The following is a 21,589-nucleotide window of genomic DNA, read 5'->3' as shown; positions in this document are numbered from 1 at the left end:
CAATTCTAATCCACCATCTCTCCTTCCACTGCAGTGAAGGGGGGTTATCTCAAGTTTCCCTGATACGCTTTTACATGTTTGTTTTTGTCTTGTAAAGTCTCCGTAGATTAATACCACCAGCAAGAGCCTTGTCCATAAATCACAGTGCAATCAGAGATCTGGGTTGGGCTGGCCGCACCCACAGACTCTGCCTTTCAATCACTATTCCCCAACCCACCCACTTTGGAAGGCAGCATAATGAGTTGGTCAATATCTGTCCGGGCTAATTGCACAGTCCCTTAGTCTAAATGAAGGTTTTACTGAGACAGGCAGAGAGTTCCCCAAGGGGAACGGAGGACGTGTGTCACCGCAGAGCCAAATTATGATTGGCTAACGGACTGTCCATCTTCATTACGCTCCACTCCCAAGTGGAGATGTCAGAGACGTCATTTTTTATTTTTTTTTCCCTTGCCCGAATTTCATTTTAGCTGCTTTTTGTTATGGATATTACTGTGTCTGGGGTAAGGGTTACCAAAAGCTATGTAGACGGCTTTGTGTTGGAGAGGGCTTTCAGTGGGTTCGGAGTGTATTTACTCCTTGATTGAGTCTCAGTCAAGGTTGAGAGGCAGGATGTACCCACATCGTCCTCAGTACTGACTCCTCTTGGTCGCTCTTCCGCCATGCTCATCTTGGGAGTGCAGCAGGTTGCTGACGTTGCTCACAACAAATATTCTTTTAGATTTTTTTTTTATGCTTTTCATTTTTTTTCTTTCTAACCATCTGCACGTCCATTTCAATATACGGGACGTTAATTGTGTTGTCTCCTGCACCCTCCCCGCCCCTCCCTCCAACCCTCTTTCGCTCTCTTCCCCCCCTCCTCCTCCTCCTCCTCTTCCCCTCCTCCTCCTCCTGCTCCCATGTAGGGAGAGTGGTGCAGCATCCCCAGACTAGGAGCTTAGAGACCCTGAGTGGAGAGCGGAGAGTGTGTGTGTGTGGTTGGGGGGGGGAGTATGCTGGCAGCAGGCACGTCGTCCCATCACAGCCCTCCAGACTCTGGATGTACCACTCTCCGAGATGATGCTCCATCCTCTGCTCCGAGAGCGGGCTGGATCGCTGTGACGGATTTAGGGCTCAGATGCGGGGCCTGAAACCTGGTTCTGAGATCGGGAGGGTCTGCCAGTGGAACGTCCACAGCACGTCGACATTGGCTGTTGGGATAGCTGAGAGAAGATAGGAAAAGAGAGAGAGTGAGAGATAGAGAGAACAGAGAGAAAGAGAGAGGGAGAGGTCGGAGGAAAGCAGCCATGGCCCGTCTGAATTGGTGCCTGGCTGCTCTCATCAACTGGGGGAAGTTCCTGTTCTTCTGCTTCTTCCCTATCAGGTTTTTCAGAAGTGAAAAGGTAAGTCAGCACCCCTGGAGTCCACATACACCTCCTTATACCTCCTTCTGGAAAGGAGAGGTGTATGTGTATACTATTCCCCTCCTTCTGGAGGGGAGAGGTGTATGTGTATAATATTCCCCTCCTTCTGGAAAGGAGAGGTGTATGTGTATAATATTCCCCTCATTCTGGAGAGGAGAGGTGTATGTAGTGTAGGTTCTGTTTGGAGAGGCATGCTGGGATGAAAAACCGAGGTGGGTTTTGTGGTGATGCTTTGTTATGGCTGACCAGAAATTGTCTTTATTATCATTTAAGTCATTGTTTATCAGTTTATTCAATCATAATTTTTAAACTAATGCACAAGTCTTTTATTTTTTGTATGGATTTATGACAAATGCAAACTTTTTTGGTCAGATTTCCCACAGAGATTGAGATATGTGCTGTCAATATTTCTCCCTGACTTCTTTTGGAATGGAATGGAATTGACATGGAATGCGAAAATATTTCGGTTACACAGCAGGTTAAATGGCTTTATAGTATGAATTCATCAATGTCCTTATGCACGGCTGTCATGGCACATTTCCCCCTTTTACAAACTCAGTTCTGTTTTATTGATTTCAGGGTTACCTTGGTATCCCACAGCGATGTAAGAAATGAAATATGGCAAGCAGTAAAACAGCCCAGAGAGCTGACAGTGTGTTTTTACGGCATTCGTGAGCAACTGGGTGAGTGAGTGAAGGGAATAGTAGCTCGGTTTGGCTCTTTGGCCAATTGTGATGGTACTGTAGCTGTGTGAGGCTAATGCAGTGTTCTGACCTCCACCACCTTCTTACTTGACTGACTGCCTCTGACCACTCTGTGTTTTGTATTGAAGATGACTAAACTAGATGTACCGCAGAGCGGTACAAAATATGACCGCCGCCCAGTCCAGCACATTTTTTCCACAAAAATAAATCACGCTGAAAGGCATATATGATTCTAACTGTCTCACTAAATTGCATTATGCACACTCAATTCTCACTGGTATCTGCTAGACAACAAGTACCAAAACATGATTAGTTCATAGATTTCACATGTAAAATTCATTTTATACAACCCCACCCCCATCTTGCCTGTTCATAATTCTGAGAAATTCTTGAATTGTGTGCATGTCTGTGTGTATATGTTTATGTTTATGTGTGTGGGTGTGTGTGTGTGTGTGTGTGTGTGTGTGCCTGTGCCTGTGTATGTGCCTGTGTGTGTGCATGTGCATGTGCATGCATGCGTACATATGTCTACTGTGTGAGTATGTGCCATACATATGATTACTGTAAATGTATGTGTGTGCGTGTGTATCTGTTTATGCACATGTGTGCATATGGAATGGGTTAACATGACCCCTGGAGGCAAACATACGCAAAAAAATGGTCATCCTAGGCCTTACGGTTCTCAAGATATTCACAGAAAACTCTGTTGGTGTACGGTCACTAAATGTACACATAAATTATTTTATTGTAAGGCCCCCCATGAACAAAAGTTCACGAAACTTGGCATGCATTCGGAGGGTGTCATAATGATCCTACACTTTCAATTTCGTGCATTTTTGACCATGTCAGCCAGAGATATTGTGATGAAAACACCTAATTTTTTGCTTTTTATTTTTTAACTAGGTGGCGCTATACATGAAAAAAATGGTATTGGGATGGGTTGACATGGCCCCTTAAGACTAACTAAACTTCTAGGCCCTCGAGATATTCACAGAAAACTGTCTCCGGCCACCTACAGGCCAGTTGGTGTATAGTAACATAAATGAATTTATTGTGTGGCCCCCCATGAACGGAATTCCACGAAACTTGGCGTGCTTTCAGAGGGTGTCATAATGATCCTACACTTCCAATTTCGTGCAGTTTTGACTTTGTTAGGTCACAGATACCTGCCATTACAACACCTCATTTTTACTTTTTTGTGTTTAACTAGGTGGCGCTATACATGAAATGAGTGGTTATGGAATGGGTTGACATGGCCCCTTGAGATCAACATACAAAAAAAAGGTGGTCCTCCTAAACTCTACGGTTCTCGAGATATTCACAGAAAACTGTGTCTGCCCTACCCTCCTTTCAGGGGGTCCAGTCCAGTCGGGGGGGCTACAGATCAAAACGAGAAACGATGGTTCCACGCTATCCATGTGGGGTTACATGCCCACCAAGTTTCGTGTACCCCGGTCTTTCAGTGTCCCGGGAATCCTTGACGGAAATTTGGCCGGAAATTTTCGCGGCGCGGCGGTCATAATAAGTGCCATCCAGTATGACATTTCAGCGTTTGAAGCAAGGATTTCAGGGCATTTATGCGTTCCAAGATAATCACATAGTATTTTTTGTGTTATTGGATGCTTTTGTCAGAAAGTCAGTTTTACTTCATTTCAAAGTGAATTTTGTGCATCTTTCTCTATGTCTTTCTCTTCTTATTTTTTTTTTTATTTGATTTGTTTATCCCTGTTTTTGCTGATGACTTGTGATAGAAACCTAATAGTGTTGAATTGGAAAGTGTATTCTGGGGGTTTCTCTGTCCTCCTCTGCCCTCCATTTCATCCCCTTTTCTCTCTATTGGAGCTGCTGTCTTCTGCCAGTGTCCCTGGCTATGAGCTCGCCCTTTGTGTCTTGGGAAGGAGAGGCGGTGCCAAGTTCACTGGCGGTTCAGCATTAGCTCCAGGGTTTGGTTCAACATCTCTGTTTGCCTCTCCACTCTAAGCCTCCACTGGCATGCCACCGGCACCAACTCTGTAAGGAATTATGGTTATCACCAGGCCTGAAGACACACTGGCCTGGAGGGGAGTTCTGGGGATGGGGTGGATGCAAGTGGATCAAGATCCAAGCCAACGCCTGGATAAACCTCTTAAGGGTTTGGTGTCATGGTCATGCATGTGCTATTCAACATCCAAACTTTTCAAGGGAGTAATGAATGCAATTGTATCTTAGGGCTAAACTGGAAAATAATCTCTTGGTGCATAGTGCAGATAGGCATGGATGAGATGCTGTATAGTATGCAGGCAAGACACTGATAATGGTGTCAGACTCGCTCATGGGCATTAGTACAATACAGCAGACATTGCCTGACATGGCACTCATCATGAAACCCGAAAGTTTGGCTTAAAGTGTTAGTAACCAGAAGTTGGTATTCAGCCAAGCAAACACTGACACACACACACACACACACACACACACACACACACAAACACACACACACACATGTATGTCTGTGGTCATACACACATATTTTTATTAAATACTGCAATACTGATTTAAATTCCTCAATGTGACCTCCTTGCTTTTAGAACAAGCAGCATTATATATACAGAAATAACATCCGCTGCTATCCATACCTCCGAGCTCATTCATTGACATTCATGAGAAGAGTCCGTGAAGCACAAATAAAGTCTCCAGGAATATTTCTCCATGGTTATTGCAGCACAGGCCAAAGATGATCTAAGACACTGGGGCTCTTTCATCCTTGATCCCTGTCCAAATAAGCCAAGGCAATTTGAGTGAAACTGAGCCTGGGATCGGCCTGGGACATTTCTTGGCATGGTGTCCTGTTCGCCAAGCTAAATTTCATTCATAACCGCGAGGGTTGTTATAATGGCAGAACACACAAACACAAGGTATAGATAAGTGGAACATTTTCCCCTGCATTTTATGTCTGTGAGATACCACAGGTATTTTTACCAGAAGACACACAAATGCTTATACTCATGTGTGCAGTGTGCACATACTCTATCCCCCACCCTCTCTGTCTATCTGTCTCTCTCTCTCTCTTACACACACAGACATAGCTCCATGCACTTACGATAATTAACAAAGAGGCTGCCTGTCTCCCTGCAGCAGAGAGAAAGATTGCAAGCAGAATGTGATGGTAGCAGGCACTTCTCTTTTTGCCCTAAAATCAATCTCTCTGTATTGGCATGTTGATGGCATGGCATGCTGTTTCTGGCCTGTACTTATCATTGGGGAGAACAAAGCACTTTTCTTCTCATTTAACTAATGTCCTTGGGACTAATAAATGAAATGCGACACACACAGACACATTCCAGTCAGCTGAAGGAAAAACAAATAAAATGGAGACAAGGCCTTGTGCCCAGACCCAAGTGCCAGGAGAGGACGGAGTGCAAAATCACTACTGGATAAATATTGGCATCAATCATCAGCTTATCCATTAGTATGTTGTAATAAGGGTTTACTCAGTGAAAGGCCTTGATTCATCACCAATTGAGATTCTTAACCTCTCTGTATTTGTGGAGTCTACAAATGAATACCTAGATAGCCTCTTAATGCCCTTGATAAGGAAGCTGATGCACCTCTTGATTATTTTTCTTTTTTCCCTTTTTCTCTTGCCTCTTCTTGATTCTTGTGACCATTTTGCACATTATCCTCATTTTCTGCTCTTGAATATAGCAGTATTTCTGACTGCTGGTTCAAGTATATCCAGGGTAATCTGTGCTATGTACATAGGTGTTGCGTCGCTAGTAGTACAGTAGGCTATGGATCTGCTGTGACCCAGTAAGCTCTCATGGTCACATTTTCTGTTTATTGCCACACAAAACAAAAAATCAGGATTGAGGAACGATATGTACATTAAAGTACATCTGTAAATAACACCAGTGATCTTATTTTGATTCTGAGTTGAGTCATGCTTTTGGTAATAACAGACAGGGTAGCAGTAAAAATAAATTAGAGTGGACAGACTTGGATGTAGCCTAGTTGCTAACAAGCATCCAAGCTAGCCAACCTACTTGCAAGTCTGGTAAATGTGAAAGCCTGAATGTTTATAATTTAAGGAAGCCTGGTTTTGTTGTTATTGGCAAATGAAGGGTAACATTTTATACCATTTTATATGATTTTTCTACATTTTATATGTATCTTACATTCAAAACACACATCAGGCATTCATGAACGAAGTGTCATTTGAGCTTGTCTAGTTGATGTCTAGTAAAACCGCTGTCTGTGAGCAAATAGGAGCTTCTGGTGAGTAGATCTGTAATTGGTTATGGTTAAAAGATTAATAACAATCACAAATCATCATCATAACAACAACCTACAAACAATGGCCATGTAAGGAGAATTAATTAGGCTAGTCAGATACAAAACAGATGACTCTTTTCGAAAAATTCCAAATATTACTAGAACAAAGGGCTTTAGGTAATGATTTAAATTGACCATTTCTCATGTCTCCCCTGTCATGAATGATTCTCTGTGGCCTTTAGACTCCCTTCTTCTTTGAGCATCCAAACACTGATGGATCTCAGGACATCTGCCGAGACCTCAGGTTCCTGGCTTGGCCCCACAGTGTGTTGCCATTATATAACTCTGTGATTGCGCACCACAGTAATGGGATGAGCTAATAGCCACAGATAAGTTGGGAGAATTGGGTGGATTTCCTGCTGCTAAGGAAGATAAGTTTGGCATGGGCTGAAATGTTGGTTTTGTCAGTTTAACTTGGCTCTCAGCGTTGTGGTATGTAAGCGATTATAGACCTCAGAGTTTTATACAAGGCCCACTTGGGATGTTTAATATGAGAGAGCAAGAGGGGGAGGATGTGTGGTGGTTGGTTGGGGGGCTGAGGCCCTCACCACTGCGGGTCTCTGGTGACCCCCAGTAGCCCTGCTGTCCAGAGCCTCTGCAGGAAGGCGTGCTCACACACGTGAGCCCAGGGCCTGAGAGGAGAGGGTGTGTCTGTGTTGTGTTTTTCCACAAGTGGTGGAATGACTGAGTGAGAGGGATATGCATGTGTGTGTGTGTGTGTGTGTGTGTGTGTGTGTGTGTGTGTGTGTGTGTGTGTGTGTGTGTGTGTGTGTGTGTGTGTGTGTCTGTGTGTGTGTGTAAGGTTGCGGGCAGGGGGGAATAGGAAAGGGGGTGTCCTTCCTGTCTTCCTGCTATGCTGAGTGAAGTTAGTCGAGAGATTTCTGCCAAGTACAAAGCACAACACCATGTTGGGGCTCACGTGGCCATGTGGGGCTGTTATTGTGTGGGGCTGTTATTGTGTGGGGCTGTTTGTACGTGTCTCTGTCTTTACTCTCTTTAAGCCCTCTGCTGCACACACTACCCTTTCCCCTCATATCCCCTCAGTTGGCCTTCTCTCCAGTTCTCCTCCTCCCGTTGATGCAATCACAGTCCATACAGAAATGGCCCCACCACCAATTTCACCTCCACTTCTGTAGTAGATTATCCTTGTACCAGAGAACATTTGATTTCCATAATGGAAGCATTGAACGTAATGTTCTGGGATGATTTTCCAAGAGAACACAGAAGCGAAAGGTCAGAGGAATATTGATGTGGAGCCATGATGGATTTGATTAGCTGGAGAAAATATGGTGTCTGTTTTTTGGTACTACCCTGCCCCCCTTGTAATCACTCGGTGGCTTTTTAGGCCAGACCCTGCTGGTGTTTCTCATTGCTGGTGTGTCCGAGTGTTATGGACGCCTTGTTGTTTTCTGATGCTGTCACAGCAGATTGCTTACAGTTCTCTCACTCGCTGCAAAGCATTGAGTCTTTGAACTTGGAGCACAAAAGCTTCAGTCATCGGCAGCCCCGCTGATAGCTTTGTCTGCTGCTTTCTCTTATCAAAATCACAAGGGACAAATCCATTCTTCTCCCTAGTCTCATTTCCCTATGTTGGCCTTTACTTTGTGTGTGTGTGTGTGTGTGTGTGTGTGTGTGTGTGTGTGTGTGTGTGTGTGTGTGTGTGTGTGTGTGTGTGTGTGTGTGTATGCGCGTAAAGTATTTGTGTATGTGCACGTGTACACGTCCCGCACGTGGTCATAAATGAATTGTTTTCTGCAAAAGCATACAGCCAGCAAATAGAGGGGTAATGTGACACGGGGATGATATTATCCAGTCTGTGCTGTGATGAAATGGACCCCCATTCTTACCAGGACATTTCCCTTGCTTTGCTGTGATATGGAGGGGAAAAAACAGACTTCTCCGATTTCATCTCTGTCCACTGGCGTCCGTAGGTGGTTTATTTGGTTTTTCTGATTGATACTCCAAAGCACAGAGAGCACAATGTTTCTATTCCTGTCGTTAGACTTTGACACACTGTGTGGTTCCTTTTAAGCCAACAATGGCTCCACAGCTGTGTTTAAATGCAGACTGGCAACAGCTACCTTTGCCAGTAGTGTAATGGAAAAGCATCAGCCAATTTGATATCCTGTCTTAAGCTGAACAATCCAATCAAGTAATCTTGTCATTCATGTTAAATGCTGTGCTGATTGAGTGAAATTTGTATGGCAGACTACTGTGGGGTCTCCAAGATCTGTGCTTCATGTGACCACTAGGGGCTGCTGTGGCTACTTTGGTGTGCCACAGTGAGATTTTATAACAACAATGTGCACATTTGATTACTTCATGCTTTGATTTTGTAATTAAATGAGTTCTTTGTACTTATTTTTAGAAGCTTGGGCATGTTGTCTGCTAAACACATGCAGTGAATTCACTTTTAACACTGTTATGGTCCAGCAAAAAATAGCCAGAGGGTATTTCCAAGAACAATTCAGGTGTGTGTTCTCAAGGAAACCAACTTTGTCTTCTCAAGAGGATGAATTAAGTGAGTTCCTGCTTTCTGTGACTGGTCAACGCTGGTGATGAATGTGGGAGAAACTGGTGGTGAATGTGGGAGAAATAGGTGGTGAATGTGGATGAAACTGGTGGTGAATGTGGGAGAAATTGGTGGTGAATGTGGGAGAAACTGGTGGTGCATGAGAAACTGGAGGTTTTGGAAGCATCCCCCAGGGCCATGGCTAAGTGTGTCGTGGACAGCTGTGAAATGCTTAGCGCTCTGGCTGTGCTGTGGTGAGCCCTGGGGAACAGGGAGCCTGGCTTTCCCTCGGGGTGATTTACAACCACGTCCACACGGCCTCCCGCCTCAGGGCTTAACCTCGCCTGGCAAGGCCTGCGTCTGGAAGAGCCCCTATTACACCAGCTGGGGCTATGCTGTGTGGAAGTATGGAAGTGCATGTAGAATATGTATGGTGTGTGCTGATGGGTGTGTGTGTGTGTGTGTGTGTGTGTGTGTGTGTGTGTGTGTGTGTGTGTGTGTGTGTGTGTGTGTGTTTATGCAAGTGAACGCTGATGTGTGTGTGTGTGTCTCTGTGTGTGTGTGTGTGTGTGTGTGTGTGTGTGTGTTTATGCAAGTGAACACTGATGTGTGTGTGTGTGTGTGTGTGTGTGTGTGTGTGTGTGTGTGTGTGTGAATCTGTGTGGAAATGTATTTAGATTATACTGTACACGTTATGCTTCCAGTGTCATTACAGAGGAGAGGGTCCCTCCATGAGGTTAGTGATGTCTCAGTTCTCAGGCTGAGCTGTGTCTGGAATCGCTTAGACATCAGCTCTATATTGTGCAATACACCGACTATGTGATTGTTTCTTCGGATACAGATGATGAACAATGAATGATACTCTTCCCTCTTTCCCCCTCCTTTCCCTCCATTCAACGAGAACTGTGCACAAACAAACACGTAGATTAAACAATGCACCCGGGTGGCCCGGGAGAATCCCAAATTGTTTCAAGATGAGGCCAGAGAGGAAATACTTTAATGAGTCTGCCGGTGCTGTGTACAAGTGTGACTCATCTCCTGTATGATAAAGGTAAACATCGCCTTTCGCTCCGCCCTCGCCCATCTGCAGATTGACGCCTGTTCTCTCTCACGCGCTTTCTCTCTCTCTCTCACACTCTCTCTCTCTCTCTTTCTCTCTCTATCTATCCTTCTCCAGTAAAGCCCAGGGATTGCGCTGTCTCTTTTGATACGTCCTTATATGAATACCTCTGTTGGAGACAGCTCTTTGATCGGAGCTGAGAGTCGTCTCCTCGCCTCATCCCCTCTTTGTCCAATCTCCCTCTTCTCTCGCCTGCTCCTGACCCCAGTCTCCTCTAATGTGCGGTCGCTCCTGTGGGCTTGGGACACTTTGCCATATTGTGTTGCCTCTCATCTGATTTCCGAGCCCTGGAAATAGAATTCAGTGAAAGCACATCCTCAGCTCGGCGGGCGTGTATATATAGCAGGCCTATTGACTGCCGTGGCACTCATAAACGGATTGATTAAGGGAGCATGGCGGAGCCTCTGGCTGTGGCGCGCGGCGGTGATTGCGGGAGTGGAGCTCAGCGAGATGTGATGGGCTTCATCCAGGGGGAGAGTGAAGGGGGCCCACAGAATCCCTGCAGCCTCCCCTGCCGCTCCCCCCGCTGCTGTGGGGCTTATCCAGGGAGGAAGGCCTCCCCTAATGAAGATGTCTTGTAAACTCAATCTGATTAAAGTGGTGGTGATTTTCCGGGGGAGACGACGTGCCCGGCCCCACATATTGGTCCCTGTTGCCCTGTCCACCACCGCAGCTCAGGAACACCAAGGCACAGTCCATTTCCTGCTGCAAGTCATGCATCACAACCATACATCTTATCATTCTGCAGATTAATGCCCTGCAAATGCTGCTCACTTTGCCTCATAAATGTTTTGGTTGGGTTAATGGAGGTCTGCTTTTGAGGGGCATTTCTCTCTGTGTGTGTGTGTGTGTGTGTGTATGTAGGGGTGGGGGGGGGGGGGAGATTAATGAGAGGTCTGTCAGAAGGCAGGGCTGGCCCCTGAGCTGTTTCATCTCCTGGGAAGGAAATACCACGGATTAGTGACATTACCCAGGGAGGGTGTGAGAGACGCGGAGAGGGAGACCCCCAGACAGACCACCTCTCCTGCAACCAATTTAGCGGCTTGATGGATTGGGGGAAGTTAATGAAACGGCATTGTTGCGTTTTGTTTACAGTCCTCTGTCTCAGGGCCAGGGGCCGCGGCCTGTGAGTGGACAATGCAGCTCATTACTGTTGGATGGAAGTTTATCAGTGAGAAAGAACTGGACTCACACAGACGCACTCTCATGTACATGCACATATGTACACTACACACATACAAATGAAGCACTGTATCGAAGATGAATGCAGTCAGCCATTACTTCCATAACTGGATCTGCAGATGTTTGAGCGGCGAGTTGTTCCCAGGGAAGGTGGATCTCAGCAGGCAGCTCTGGAACAAGAGGCTGGAGGGGCGGCAGGCTGGAAGAGAAAGAGGAGGAGGAGAAGGAGGAGGAGAGAGTTAATGAAAAATTAAAGTGACATTAGCACAGACATGAGCGAGCATGCTTAGAAAAGCTAGAGAGGAATGGGGGAGGAGAGAGAGAGAGAGAGAGATAGAGGGAGAGGGAGGAAAGCAAGAGAGTGAATGAAAATAAGAATGAAGTAAGAGAGAGAGCGAGGGAGAGAGAGAGAGAGAGAAAGACGGGGAGGAGGAGGAGCTAAGAGGGAGAGCATGGGCAGGGGGCAGAGATGGGGATAAATGAAGGCCCCTTCTAGACACCTCCCCCTCGCTCCTGTGGAGTTGAGTTGCCTGACCCCAAAAGCTTTGTGAGTTTCTCAGAGGAGGGAAAGAGAGAGCAAGCCAGTGCAGAGAGAGGCCCTCTGACAGCATTAGTGTGTGTGTGTGCGTGCGTGTGTGTGAGGGAGAGAGAGAGACGAGAGCGCCGAGTTTGCAGACGGAGGGAGTGCACGCGGAGGAAGACAGGAGGAACACAGTGAGACAGTCAGACTGAGAGAGAGAAGGAGAGAGAAAAGAGAGAGAGAGAGAGAGAGAGAGAGAGGGAAGACAGCGGCAGCAGCAGCAGCAGCAGCAGTTCATCTTCGCCCTGTCCTCGACGTGTCATGGACTTGCAGAGCCAGCGCAGCGCTCCGTGTGGAATATCTGGGAATCCCGCGCCAGGAGCCCAGGAGCCGGAGCAGCGTGCCTGATCAGTCCCACCTCCAGGATGCCGTCCGTCTCCCTCAGCCTTCCCGCCGCGCTGGCCGGCCGGGCGCGCACCTGGGTCTGCCTCTCCTGCATGGTCTGGGTGAGCGTGGGGTGGAGAGGGGGGGGGTGGGGACGCGCGGGTGGGGGGGTTGGAGATGGAGAAGGGTGCAGGATCTAACCCTCACAGGAAAGAGTGCTCTGTTTAACTTGCCAAAGTAGATTATTATTGCCGCAACTTCAGGAGTTGAAGTGCCCTGTACGGTGTTAATAGGTGTTTACTCGGATGATTTAATGCACCTTTTCTCTGAGATGAAAGCAAGATCCCCTTCTGTGTTGTTGACAGTTTAGGAAACTTAGCATCTCTTTCTTCTCTCGATGTGTCCAACCTGGCATGCAGTTATGACACAGAACTCTCTCTGTTCTGCTCTCTGCTGCATAATTGAATCTGTGTGTTTGGCCGTCTCTCCAAGTACTGCTCTCTGTGTGTCTCCCCCCTCCCGTGTCTGAATGGCGGGGGGAGCTCTGGAGACCTGCCTCTGCACTCTGGTCCTCTCCTCTGCTCTGAGCTCCTCTGCTCACAGGCGTGGGTGCTCTCCCTTGATCCCTGGGCTCTGTTAATTAGCATTCTGCTTGGCTAGAATGAGTGGAAGAGAATCCCAAATCTCCTTCAGTTCAGTTGCCCAGGCCCTCCCGACACTGATTGACTGGACTGAAAGGCTGAATGCGTCCAGCGTCTCTTCAGTAGGCTTTGCTGGGCTTTTGTGTCAGCCATGGGCCTGGCTAACGGGTGGCCAAATCCCCTGCCCCTCTTAACTGGGAGACGTGGTTGCCCTCTGTGACGAGCCAGAGATGAAGAGCTCCTGTGTGTACAGCTGCAAATATGATTAGATAGGAAGATATATCCTCAATCAGGCCGATGTGATTGATTTGGCTCAGAGAGAGGAGTAAGGAAATTCCTCCTCACATGAAGATCTAATCTGGGCTCTGTAATGCATTTAAATATAGGAAATAACCTGTTCACCTTTTTGGAGTGCACTGAGCTGAAAGTCAGAGAGCTGAGTTAACAGGAAGTCACATAAGAGAGTGGAGGCAAAGAGCAGCATCCAATACCAACACATAAACCTAAGACTGCACTTCCTCAAAAACAGCCTGAATTATTGATGTGCTAGAATATGAAACTAAAATGGGGTTGAAGGCCGCTTTCCAGCACCAAAGACAAGGACAGAAAACGTGCTCAACAGGCACAGAGTGAGTTTAAGTTTGAGACTGATTGCACTGTACACTTTTGGAAGCATGTCCTTCATTCCTTGGAAGAGGAAGGTCTTAGGTCATTATTTATGATGAACCAGATCCCGGTGGAGTCCCCTGTCCACTACTTTTGGCAAAAGTACTTTGCGCTCCAGACTTTTGCCTTCAACTATGTGTCTGGGAGAAGGTGTTGCCTACAGACGTTCCCTTTGCCACTCAGCTAAAGTAAATATTGACCTGTCGACTAAACGTCTGCATTGACAAAGAAGTCAGGCCATTTTAATGGAATGATCAATGTCCATTAACCCCTCAGTAAATCAATCCAGCACAAACAGGAGACTCCAGGCAGCGGCGCAGGACGTTTGTTTTGGCTGGGCCCAGGCGCTCAGGCGCTCTGGGGCCCGGGGCCACGTGTTGGGTCTGCGCTGGACTCATCCCAGGGGTCTCCGTTTGCGACGTGCTGACGGATGGGACCCGTCCGGCCAAACGAAACTCTGTGTTCTTTCAGCGGCTGGGGTCAATGGGGGTTGTGCAATGACTGAAGCCTGGGCACTGGGGCTCAAGTGGCTCCTCAAGGGGTAGATTCAGATGAGCTGACTACTACAGTGCAGCATTACATAACATCTTTCTGTACCTGTGTTATTTGGCCTTTCTGGACCTGATGTTGCTATAAGTCAGTCTCATTAGTGCATTAGTGCAGTCATTAACTGTGCATGTGTATAGCTTGAGTAAATGAGTGATCTTTAAACATTGAATAATTATACGTACTTGAGCTTACATGTGCTTTATATTGATGGCTTGTAATGACGTTCTGCAAAGGGAACAAATGTCAGACGATAATCAGGCGTCTGGAATTTTGTCCCATAAACTGGAACCCTGTGCCCGTTCCTCCATGTTTGAGTTACCTTCTGATCGCAGATGGGGGTGGGGTGAGCAGCAGATGTGGGACATCAGAAAATTGGCAAAAGGCTCGTAATTGCAACATCTGGATTTACATCTAGGCGAATGTTTGCTGTTAGTAATGGATTTGCCATGTGACTGGCCATCGTCAGAGCAGATCTTGAAAGGAGCTCCAGTCTTGCTCAGGCAGGAGGCATTCCTTATCTCAGTGACAGTGTGTTGTGTTGTGTGGCCTGGTGGAAGCAAACTGCCGTACAAGGGTGAAGAAGCGAAACTCCTGATTGACAGTCCAGTGGGAGAATTGCCACCCCACTCTCACTACATAAAAGGGCGTTTAACCCTGTTGAGGTGATTTATGGGGGCAGTGTTGCCCCGGCCCCCCATTTTGTCCGCTGGACCAGGCCCGGCCCTCTGCACACTTCACTGGGCAGATCAGCCCGGCTCTCCCCCACCACTCTCTGGAGCTCCCGTCTGGAATGTCTCCTGTCCGAGCGTGTTTCGGCCCTTTTTTTTAAAATTCTATTTCTCTCTCTCTTTCTCTTTCTTTGTTCCGCTCTTGTGTGATACCCCTTGTTTCCCTCTAATCCTCTCCCCTCTACAACCCCCTCTGCGCTCCCCCTCTCCTTTAGAGCATCACAGTATATTTAGTGTCCAGGGAGGGCTGTTGTAAATCTTTGGCATCATCAGTCTTTCACAAGGGCCTTTTTCAAGCACTTCTATATATTCTTATGAAGTATGGTTTGGGTTTGGCTGGCGTTCCCACACATTCTCTCGTCTCCTCTGCCTCTGGGTGAGGTCTTCCTGGGGTTTGGGACAACCCTGCAGGGAGACCTACAGTAACGCTGCACAGCGTCCCATGTAGGACAGATATACGGCAGGCGGTTGCTGGCTGTTCCAAACCTGCGGTGGAGCCTTGTGTGTGTGTGTGTGTGTGTGTGTGTGTGTGTGTGTGTGTGTGTGTGTGTGTGTTGGCTGAGGAGGGTGTTCGGAGATGTACAGACCCCTGGGTCTCTGAGGCAGTTCCTGTCACTCATCGGGACTTCATTTAGGTCTTGGCAGAGCTTGTGCAGAGCGGGAGTGTATAGAGGAGGGGGGCAGGTTTCGATGTTGATCACATGCTCCTCGCTTGCTGTATCTAACGTCTTCTGATTGTTCCCGTCTGTCTGGTTATGCAGTCTGTCTGCGTGCTTTCACTGGGAGCATTGTTCTGGTGTTGTTCTAGAGTGCCAGTCGCCATTAGAAACGCCGGCGATGCACAGAGTAAACAATCCCTAATAAACAAAGTCTTAATGAACTTATCTCTCAGACCAGATGAGCTGTTGGTAATTGTGGAACTTAATCTATGCGTCACCTTATACATAAAACAATGACTTGAGGGCATCCTACAAGAATTTTCTTGTCACCCATGAATCCATAATAATTTAGTTAAATGAATTGCAGTACATGAGTCTATTATGTCATAATACCAGTCTATTCATCATCAGTTGGTTTTCTGTTCTTGGTCCAAATCACCTTTTGTCTTCATGCGTTGTGTGCTTGCTATGGGATCAACCTTTTGACCCTCTCATTCACATTGCAGATATTGTTTGAATCCTGGCTGTGAGAGTGGGTGGATAGCAGGCTGTGGTTAGCCACAGATTTGCAGGAGTAGATTAAGCCCGGGGCCTGTGCGCTCTCTGGAGGTGACTGAGCACAGGATGAGGGTGCCTGGCCCCGTGCCCAGGTGCTGCTCCTGCTCACTACCCAAGGAGTGGAGAGGATCAGAGAGGAGAGGAGGTGTGGAGGTCTGTTTGCCATTAGGAGTCGGAGGCTCGGAGGCCCTCCTGGCCCCACTCAGGAACCTCCTACACTGCCGTGGTTGGAGTCTCAGGAAGGACCCCCCCCCTCCACACACACCCTCACCCACACCCCCAACCAGCTCTCCCGTGTTTGCTTTCTTTGTTCGGACCTCATTGATCTGTCATGCTGTTTATGGTATGAAAGTCGTGCGGGTGGACCCATTTGTGATTTTCTCCCGAGCGTGCACGTGCATTTGTGCAAGCCTTATTAAGTTAGCTCACCAATCCAGGGTTGATTTATTTTGGCCTGGTCCTTCAGACCCATCGTCTTGCAAAACAATATAACTTTGGCCTTATTTGGAGAGACTACACTTAAGTATGTGCACTCACATACACAGAATAGATTCTCTCACCTCGCCAAACAAAGACATATTTTAAGCAAAACGGAATGGGAGAAAATAAAAAAAAACTCTGTCAGCCACACCCCCAGCTCACTGATTACACCTTCATGTCGGCACGGTTAATTAGAGTGTTTTGTTTGTGCGCTGACAGCTTGTGATCCTGCCCTGTGATAACAGTGTCTGGGCAGAGCGCCCACCTACGAATCCTCTCTGCGAGAGCATTCGCTGGCTGCCACCGTCACACCAATCAATGCTTTAATTATCCTCACTCTCTCCTTCTGGCAACACTCAAGGAGAGCTCCCATTGATTTGGGCGGGAGAGGGTGGGGGAGGGGCAGCTTGAATAGTCGGGGGCCAAGCGCTCGGCTCTGCACATCCAGCCGTAGTTACTCCCAGCCCCGCCACTTTGGTCAAAATTAGAATCAGGTGCTGGCGTCCCGTGTTCTTGCATCAGCGCAGGCCATCAAAGCGCTCATTGGCGGACGTGCTGATTTTGAGATGGATCTGCACGTTGGGCTGCTGCGTAGTCGTTCATTAATATTCTGACAGTGGACCCAGTCTCTGTCTGATGCACCCAGTGACTCCAACAACAACATGCCCGACAACATGTTGCGCGTTGTCATTTTTAATGTCTTTATTTATTTTACAATAGCAGACTTCCAGCTGTGCCCCAGAGGGCCGTGTGTGTGTGTGTGTGTGTGTGTTTGTGTGTGTTTGTGTGTGTGTTGATGTGGGTGTTTTGAGGTGTATGGGCCCCGTGGGACCTCTGAGCGGAGTTCTTAATGTAGTGCTAGACGCCGGCGAGCCGTGCCGACTGATTTACGGTCCGGACCTGCGTCGTGCAGGGAGGTCTGGCTCGCGTTTGGAGAGCGTCTCTTCGCTGTGGCTTTGGGCGTGCATCAGATTACAACAACAAGGCCAATTCAGTACTGCGGCTCTGACAAACAGTGTTTCTACTTTCGCTCGAGTTTTTGTTTTCAGGAATGTGTAAATCATTGGCAGTAGGGATTGTCATAGTCTTTGTCCATGGGATCCTCACGCTGAAGACAGCTTAAAAGCTCTCATTGTTGCTCTTTCTTTTCCTCAACAGTACTGCACAATCTGATTTCTTCTGCCCACTGAGTTCAGTGAGAGGGAGCTGAGACACTGAGTACTCCTTACTCAGGAGATCTGATTGAATTGAATCTGAAACAACATGCGCTCAAGCCAAGTGGGATTTGAGATGTTTAGCAATATTAAGTACATTTGAACTTTTATGAACTGCTGTACATGGTTGTGATTAAGGCATTGGACATGGTTTTCTAAACACTGCATGTGCCATGAAATACCATTATTGCGCTGTAATGAAACTGGACGCCTACTCTTGATTTAATCTGCATTTTTTCACCCTGTGAAATTCTGGTCTGAGCTCTGAGCTGTGGAATTTTCGCAGTATATGACCTTGCTTTGTTTTTCTGGGAAGAATTTGTCATGCATGTGAAAAGTTCAACATCTGCTTAATCCAAAAAGTAGCAATCATCAGCACCATCATCTTTATCTTCATCTACAATAACATTCCGATCTACTACTGCTGTACGCTTCATTACATTCAACTGCACACAAATTGAATCTATTGAAGATCTATTGGCACCTTTAACAGTGAGCTGAAAATGCTGGGCAGGGCATAACATATTGTTTTCTTAGAACGTAACAAAATCCTAAAGGTTTGGGTTGTAGAGGAAGAGAAAGCCTCTTGCCTGCAGGAGGGAGTGCTTTATTTGATTGCCCACAGTGGGAATTTCAGGCAGCAATCCAGAACTTCAAAGACGCAGTATATGAGGCTTTCATATCAAAGAGTCATCGGGCATATGCTCTGGACAGCTTTAATGTATATTTGGCTCCGGGCATCTCTGGCTCTGTGATGACTCTATCTGCCTTCATGGCTGCTGATGGCATGTGTAAAAAAGGGGATTTTTGGCTCCCTGCTTGACTTTTAGATGACTTGAGTAATTTCCTCCCGTGAATAGTTTACCGTGAACTCACATGCATGTTGAATAGATGTGGGATCAGAGAAGGTGGGAGGGTGGGGGGCAGAGAGAGAGAGAGAGAGAGAGAGAGAGAGAGAGAGAGAGAAATGGAGGGAGGAATTGCCTGAATGCCTGAGGTGCATTTTCCTCCGTAAATGAAAAGCAGGTGATGGTCCCACGTGAGTGCGGTGGACGGAGGGGGTCACATTCCTGCTCCCCCTGGTGAAGTGGAGGGGTAGGGAGGTGATGACGGGCCACCTCGCTCATTCTCCCCCCAGTGCCGACCCAATCTGTTCCATCCCACCCTGCTAATGCACCCCGCATCAGTCTGTGCTCCAGCCTGCATGGGAAACAGCCTCGCTCCCTCTCTCTCTTTTCATTTTACTGGGGACCTGGAGCCTGGACCTGGACCCTGGACCTCCCTCATATCAGCAAAAGCCTCGTTCATCCAAGAATATGACACAGCTTTATGTAAGGGACAATGTATAGAACGCCGGTCATTACTGGGAAAATAAGTCCCGACAGGGCGAACCGGACCCTGACGCGCAGCGGAGGGGTCTTGTTCCGCCCTGAAGGGACTTATTTTCCCAATAATGACCGGCGTTCTCTACATTATCCCGCTTATTACACGGCTACTTGCCAAAACGCAATAAATAAAATCCCCACAATATGACTTTAGCCTACATAGCCTAGCCTATTTGTTACTGTTCATCGTGGCATTTGCTGAGAAACAAATAGTTTGCATCAACACACGCTGAATTTGAATCAAACATTCTTTAGAACACAGCTGATCAACCATCTGCTTTCACTTTTGAATGAAGTTCCAGTCCTTGCGTAGTGATATGAAAGACGTATCAGAAGCACAAAACCCGTTGCCATTGACAGCGGTAATTATATGTTTGCAGCGGTAATTACATGAATATATTTTACCGTAGAACTTTGGGAAATCCCATTCAAGCCAATGGAGCGTTCTACTTGTCTTGTGAAGAGCTGTGTAATAATGTCTTTTAAAGGTTGTATCAGCGATAGCGGGGATACGTCACTTCTGTTGATGTTCAAACAAAACAGAGAGCTAGTTCGCTACTCCCTCCCCCTCCCTCCTGTGCAATTAAAACTCTCCTAAAGGCGCATCTTGTCGGTTATTGGTTGAAACACTTTATTTTGCTTTTGAGTGGGTTGCCAACCCTTGTTGGTAGCAATTGTTTTTGTGTACAGATCTCGGAGCCTAGGGTGCCTACAGAGACGCGTTTTTTTGACGGCCTGCTTATGGGGCAGACAGCTAGCGGATCATTAGGAAAGATTAGATGAATGTGATCATTTATGTTTGGCCCTTTTTTGGGCCTGAAATCGCTGATACAACCTTTAAGACAAATATTTTTTAGTTTCCACAGTCCCAGTTGATGTATTAATACTGTACAGCATGTTAGCATGTAGGTTATATGTTAATGTGTAGACTGGAGGGATTGACTCCTTTCAGCAGCCATGGCCACCACTGTCAAGACCTCCAATTAAAGTTTAAGCCAACGCTTCCCGTGCGGGACAAAGGGACCTTGTTTTAAAGAGCGTCGGCTGACATCCCCACACAATGCCCTGAGGCTTGTCCAAACACTGATCTGGATAGCGGCTCCTGAGTCTGGCGGCGGGGGCAAGCTCCTCGCCTGTGACACGGCCATTGTGGTGAGCGGTGGAACGGCGGCACTCCTCTACTTGGCCGGGGCTTCAAGGAGGGATTTATGCTCACCCCGGTGCAGCAGACAGCGTGTGAATGAGGGCTGGAGAGCAGTCCGCTCAATGGAGGATTTAGTGTGGAGTGTGTGTGGTGTGTGTGTGTGTGTGTGTGTGTGTGTGTGTGTGTGTGTGTGTGTGTGTGTGTGTTTGTGGTATGTGTGTGTGTGTGTGTGTGGTATGTGTGTGTGTGTGTGTGTGTGTGTGTGTGTGTGTGTGTGTTTGTGGTATGTGTGTGTGTGTGTGTGTGGTATGTGTGTGTGTGTGTGTGTGTTTGTGTGTGTGTGTGTGTGCGTGTGTGAGGGCATTGTTAGGCTGGAGTTGTGGCAGCAACTTTGAAGTGAAGTTGAGTACGAGGCTCTCACAGCTGCACGCTGCTACTTTTAGCCATTCAGGCACATTCAGCTGTTGTTTTCGTTTGTTGACTGATATTGTTTTAGTTTCTTGGATGTGACAATCCTTTCTCCAGTAACAATTTGCCCATGAACCAATTCAAAATGAACACCATATGGTATGACTTTTACTGTGCTTGGTCATCAGGGACTCCTGTCTGAAGGTATTTTTTGACAAAGTCATGGGCAAGTGCCAGGTATATGATGAGTGAGTGAGTGAGTGAGTGAGAGAGAGAGAGAGAGAGAGAGAGAGAGAGAGAGAGAGAGAGGGAGAGAGGGAGAGAGGGATTCTGGGAGTGAACCTCTGTCTCTGACAGACAGCCTCCCATGGTGGGAGGACGTATCAGGTCTGTCACCAGTCTTGGCTCAGCAGGGCCAGAGCAGCAGTGAGGGCCTTGGGGCTGGGGAGTGGGGGGCTTTAGGGAGCAGGCAGGTCCACTGGGCTCCTATGGCTGAGTAAACACATTAATCATAATAAATCTTCTGCCCTGCCTTATGTTGCCGGAGTGCCAGTAATATAAATGTTTGGGCCACGTCGGTGTTCCAGATTGTTTGGACTGGGGTTGATAGCAGCTAATTAGATTCAGATGGGGGCAGACATTGTTTTCTTTACGGTCCTTGTTTGAAACTTTTGAATCGATAGACAACATTTGCCCCCTAGGCAAAGTTGGGGGAAGAGTGGAGAGAGGGGGTTTGGAGTTCCAAGTTTGCTGACACAACCGGTTTCTGCTTGTTTTTGGAGCAGTTTCGCCTAGTTCACACTGGACGCTCCTGAGCTCTGTAAATGACAGTCATTTTGTTTTCAGCAGTTGTCAGTGGTTATGGTGCGGTTCCGCATGTGTGTGGACATGTGAATCTCGCTGTGATAGGAAGCCATAGTTAGGGGCTAAGTTGATGTCAACAGAGGATGTCCTCAATGTTGATCTGGATACTCACCAGTCTCTCTCTCACACACACATGCACACACACACACACACACACACACAC

The 21,589-nt window shown here is 47.2% G+C and overlaps 1 protein-coding gene across 6 annotated transcripts in view; it reads left to right on the top strand.

Annotated features, from left to right (window-relative positions):
* Positions 1 to 21,589, top strand: part of tns1b (tensin 1b) — a 171,184-nt gene that overhangs the window by 31,805 nt on the left and 117,790 nt on the right. Inside the window, exon 1 of one of the 6 annotated variants that reach the window (XM_076263732.1) lies at positions 12,015 to 12,252. The exons of the other annotated variants lie outside the window; for them this stretch is intronic. Coding sequence (XP_076119847.1) covers positions 12,172 to 12,252 — 81 coding nt within the window. The 5' untranslated portion in view covers positions 12,015 to 12,171. Of the gene's footprint in view, positions 1 to 12,014; positions 12,253 to 21,589 lie in introns of those variants that run through there. 6 annotated transcript variants of the gene reach the window in all.

Source organism: Alosa pseudoharengus, unplaced genomic scaffold (genome assembly GCF_046254945.1).
Source record: "Alosa pseudoharengus isolate Yale_2024_CS ecotype anadromous, Long Island Sound unplaced genomic scaffold, YU_APseudo_1.1 YU_APseudo_1.1_scf_3, whole genome shotgun sequence".
NCBI lineage: Eukaryota > Metazoa > Chordata > Actinopteri > Clupeiformes > Clupeidae > Alosa > Alosa pseudoharengus.
The sequence above is the reverse complement of the archived record's forward strand: the minus strand, read 5'-3'. Positions and strand labels throughout refer to the sequence as shown.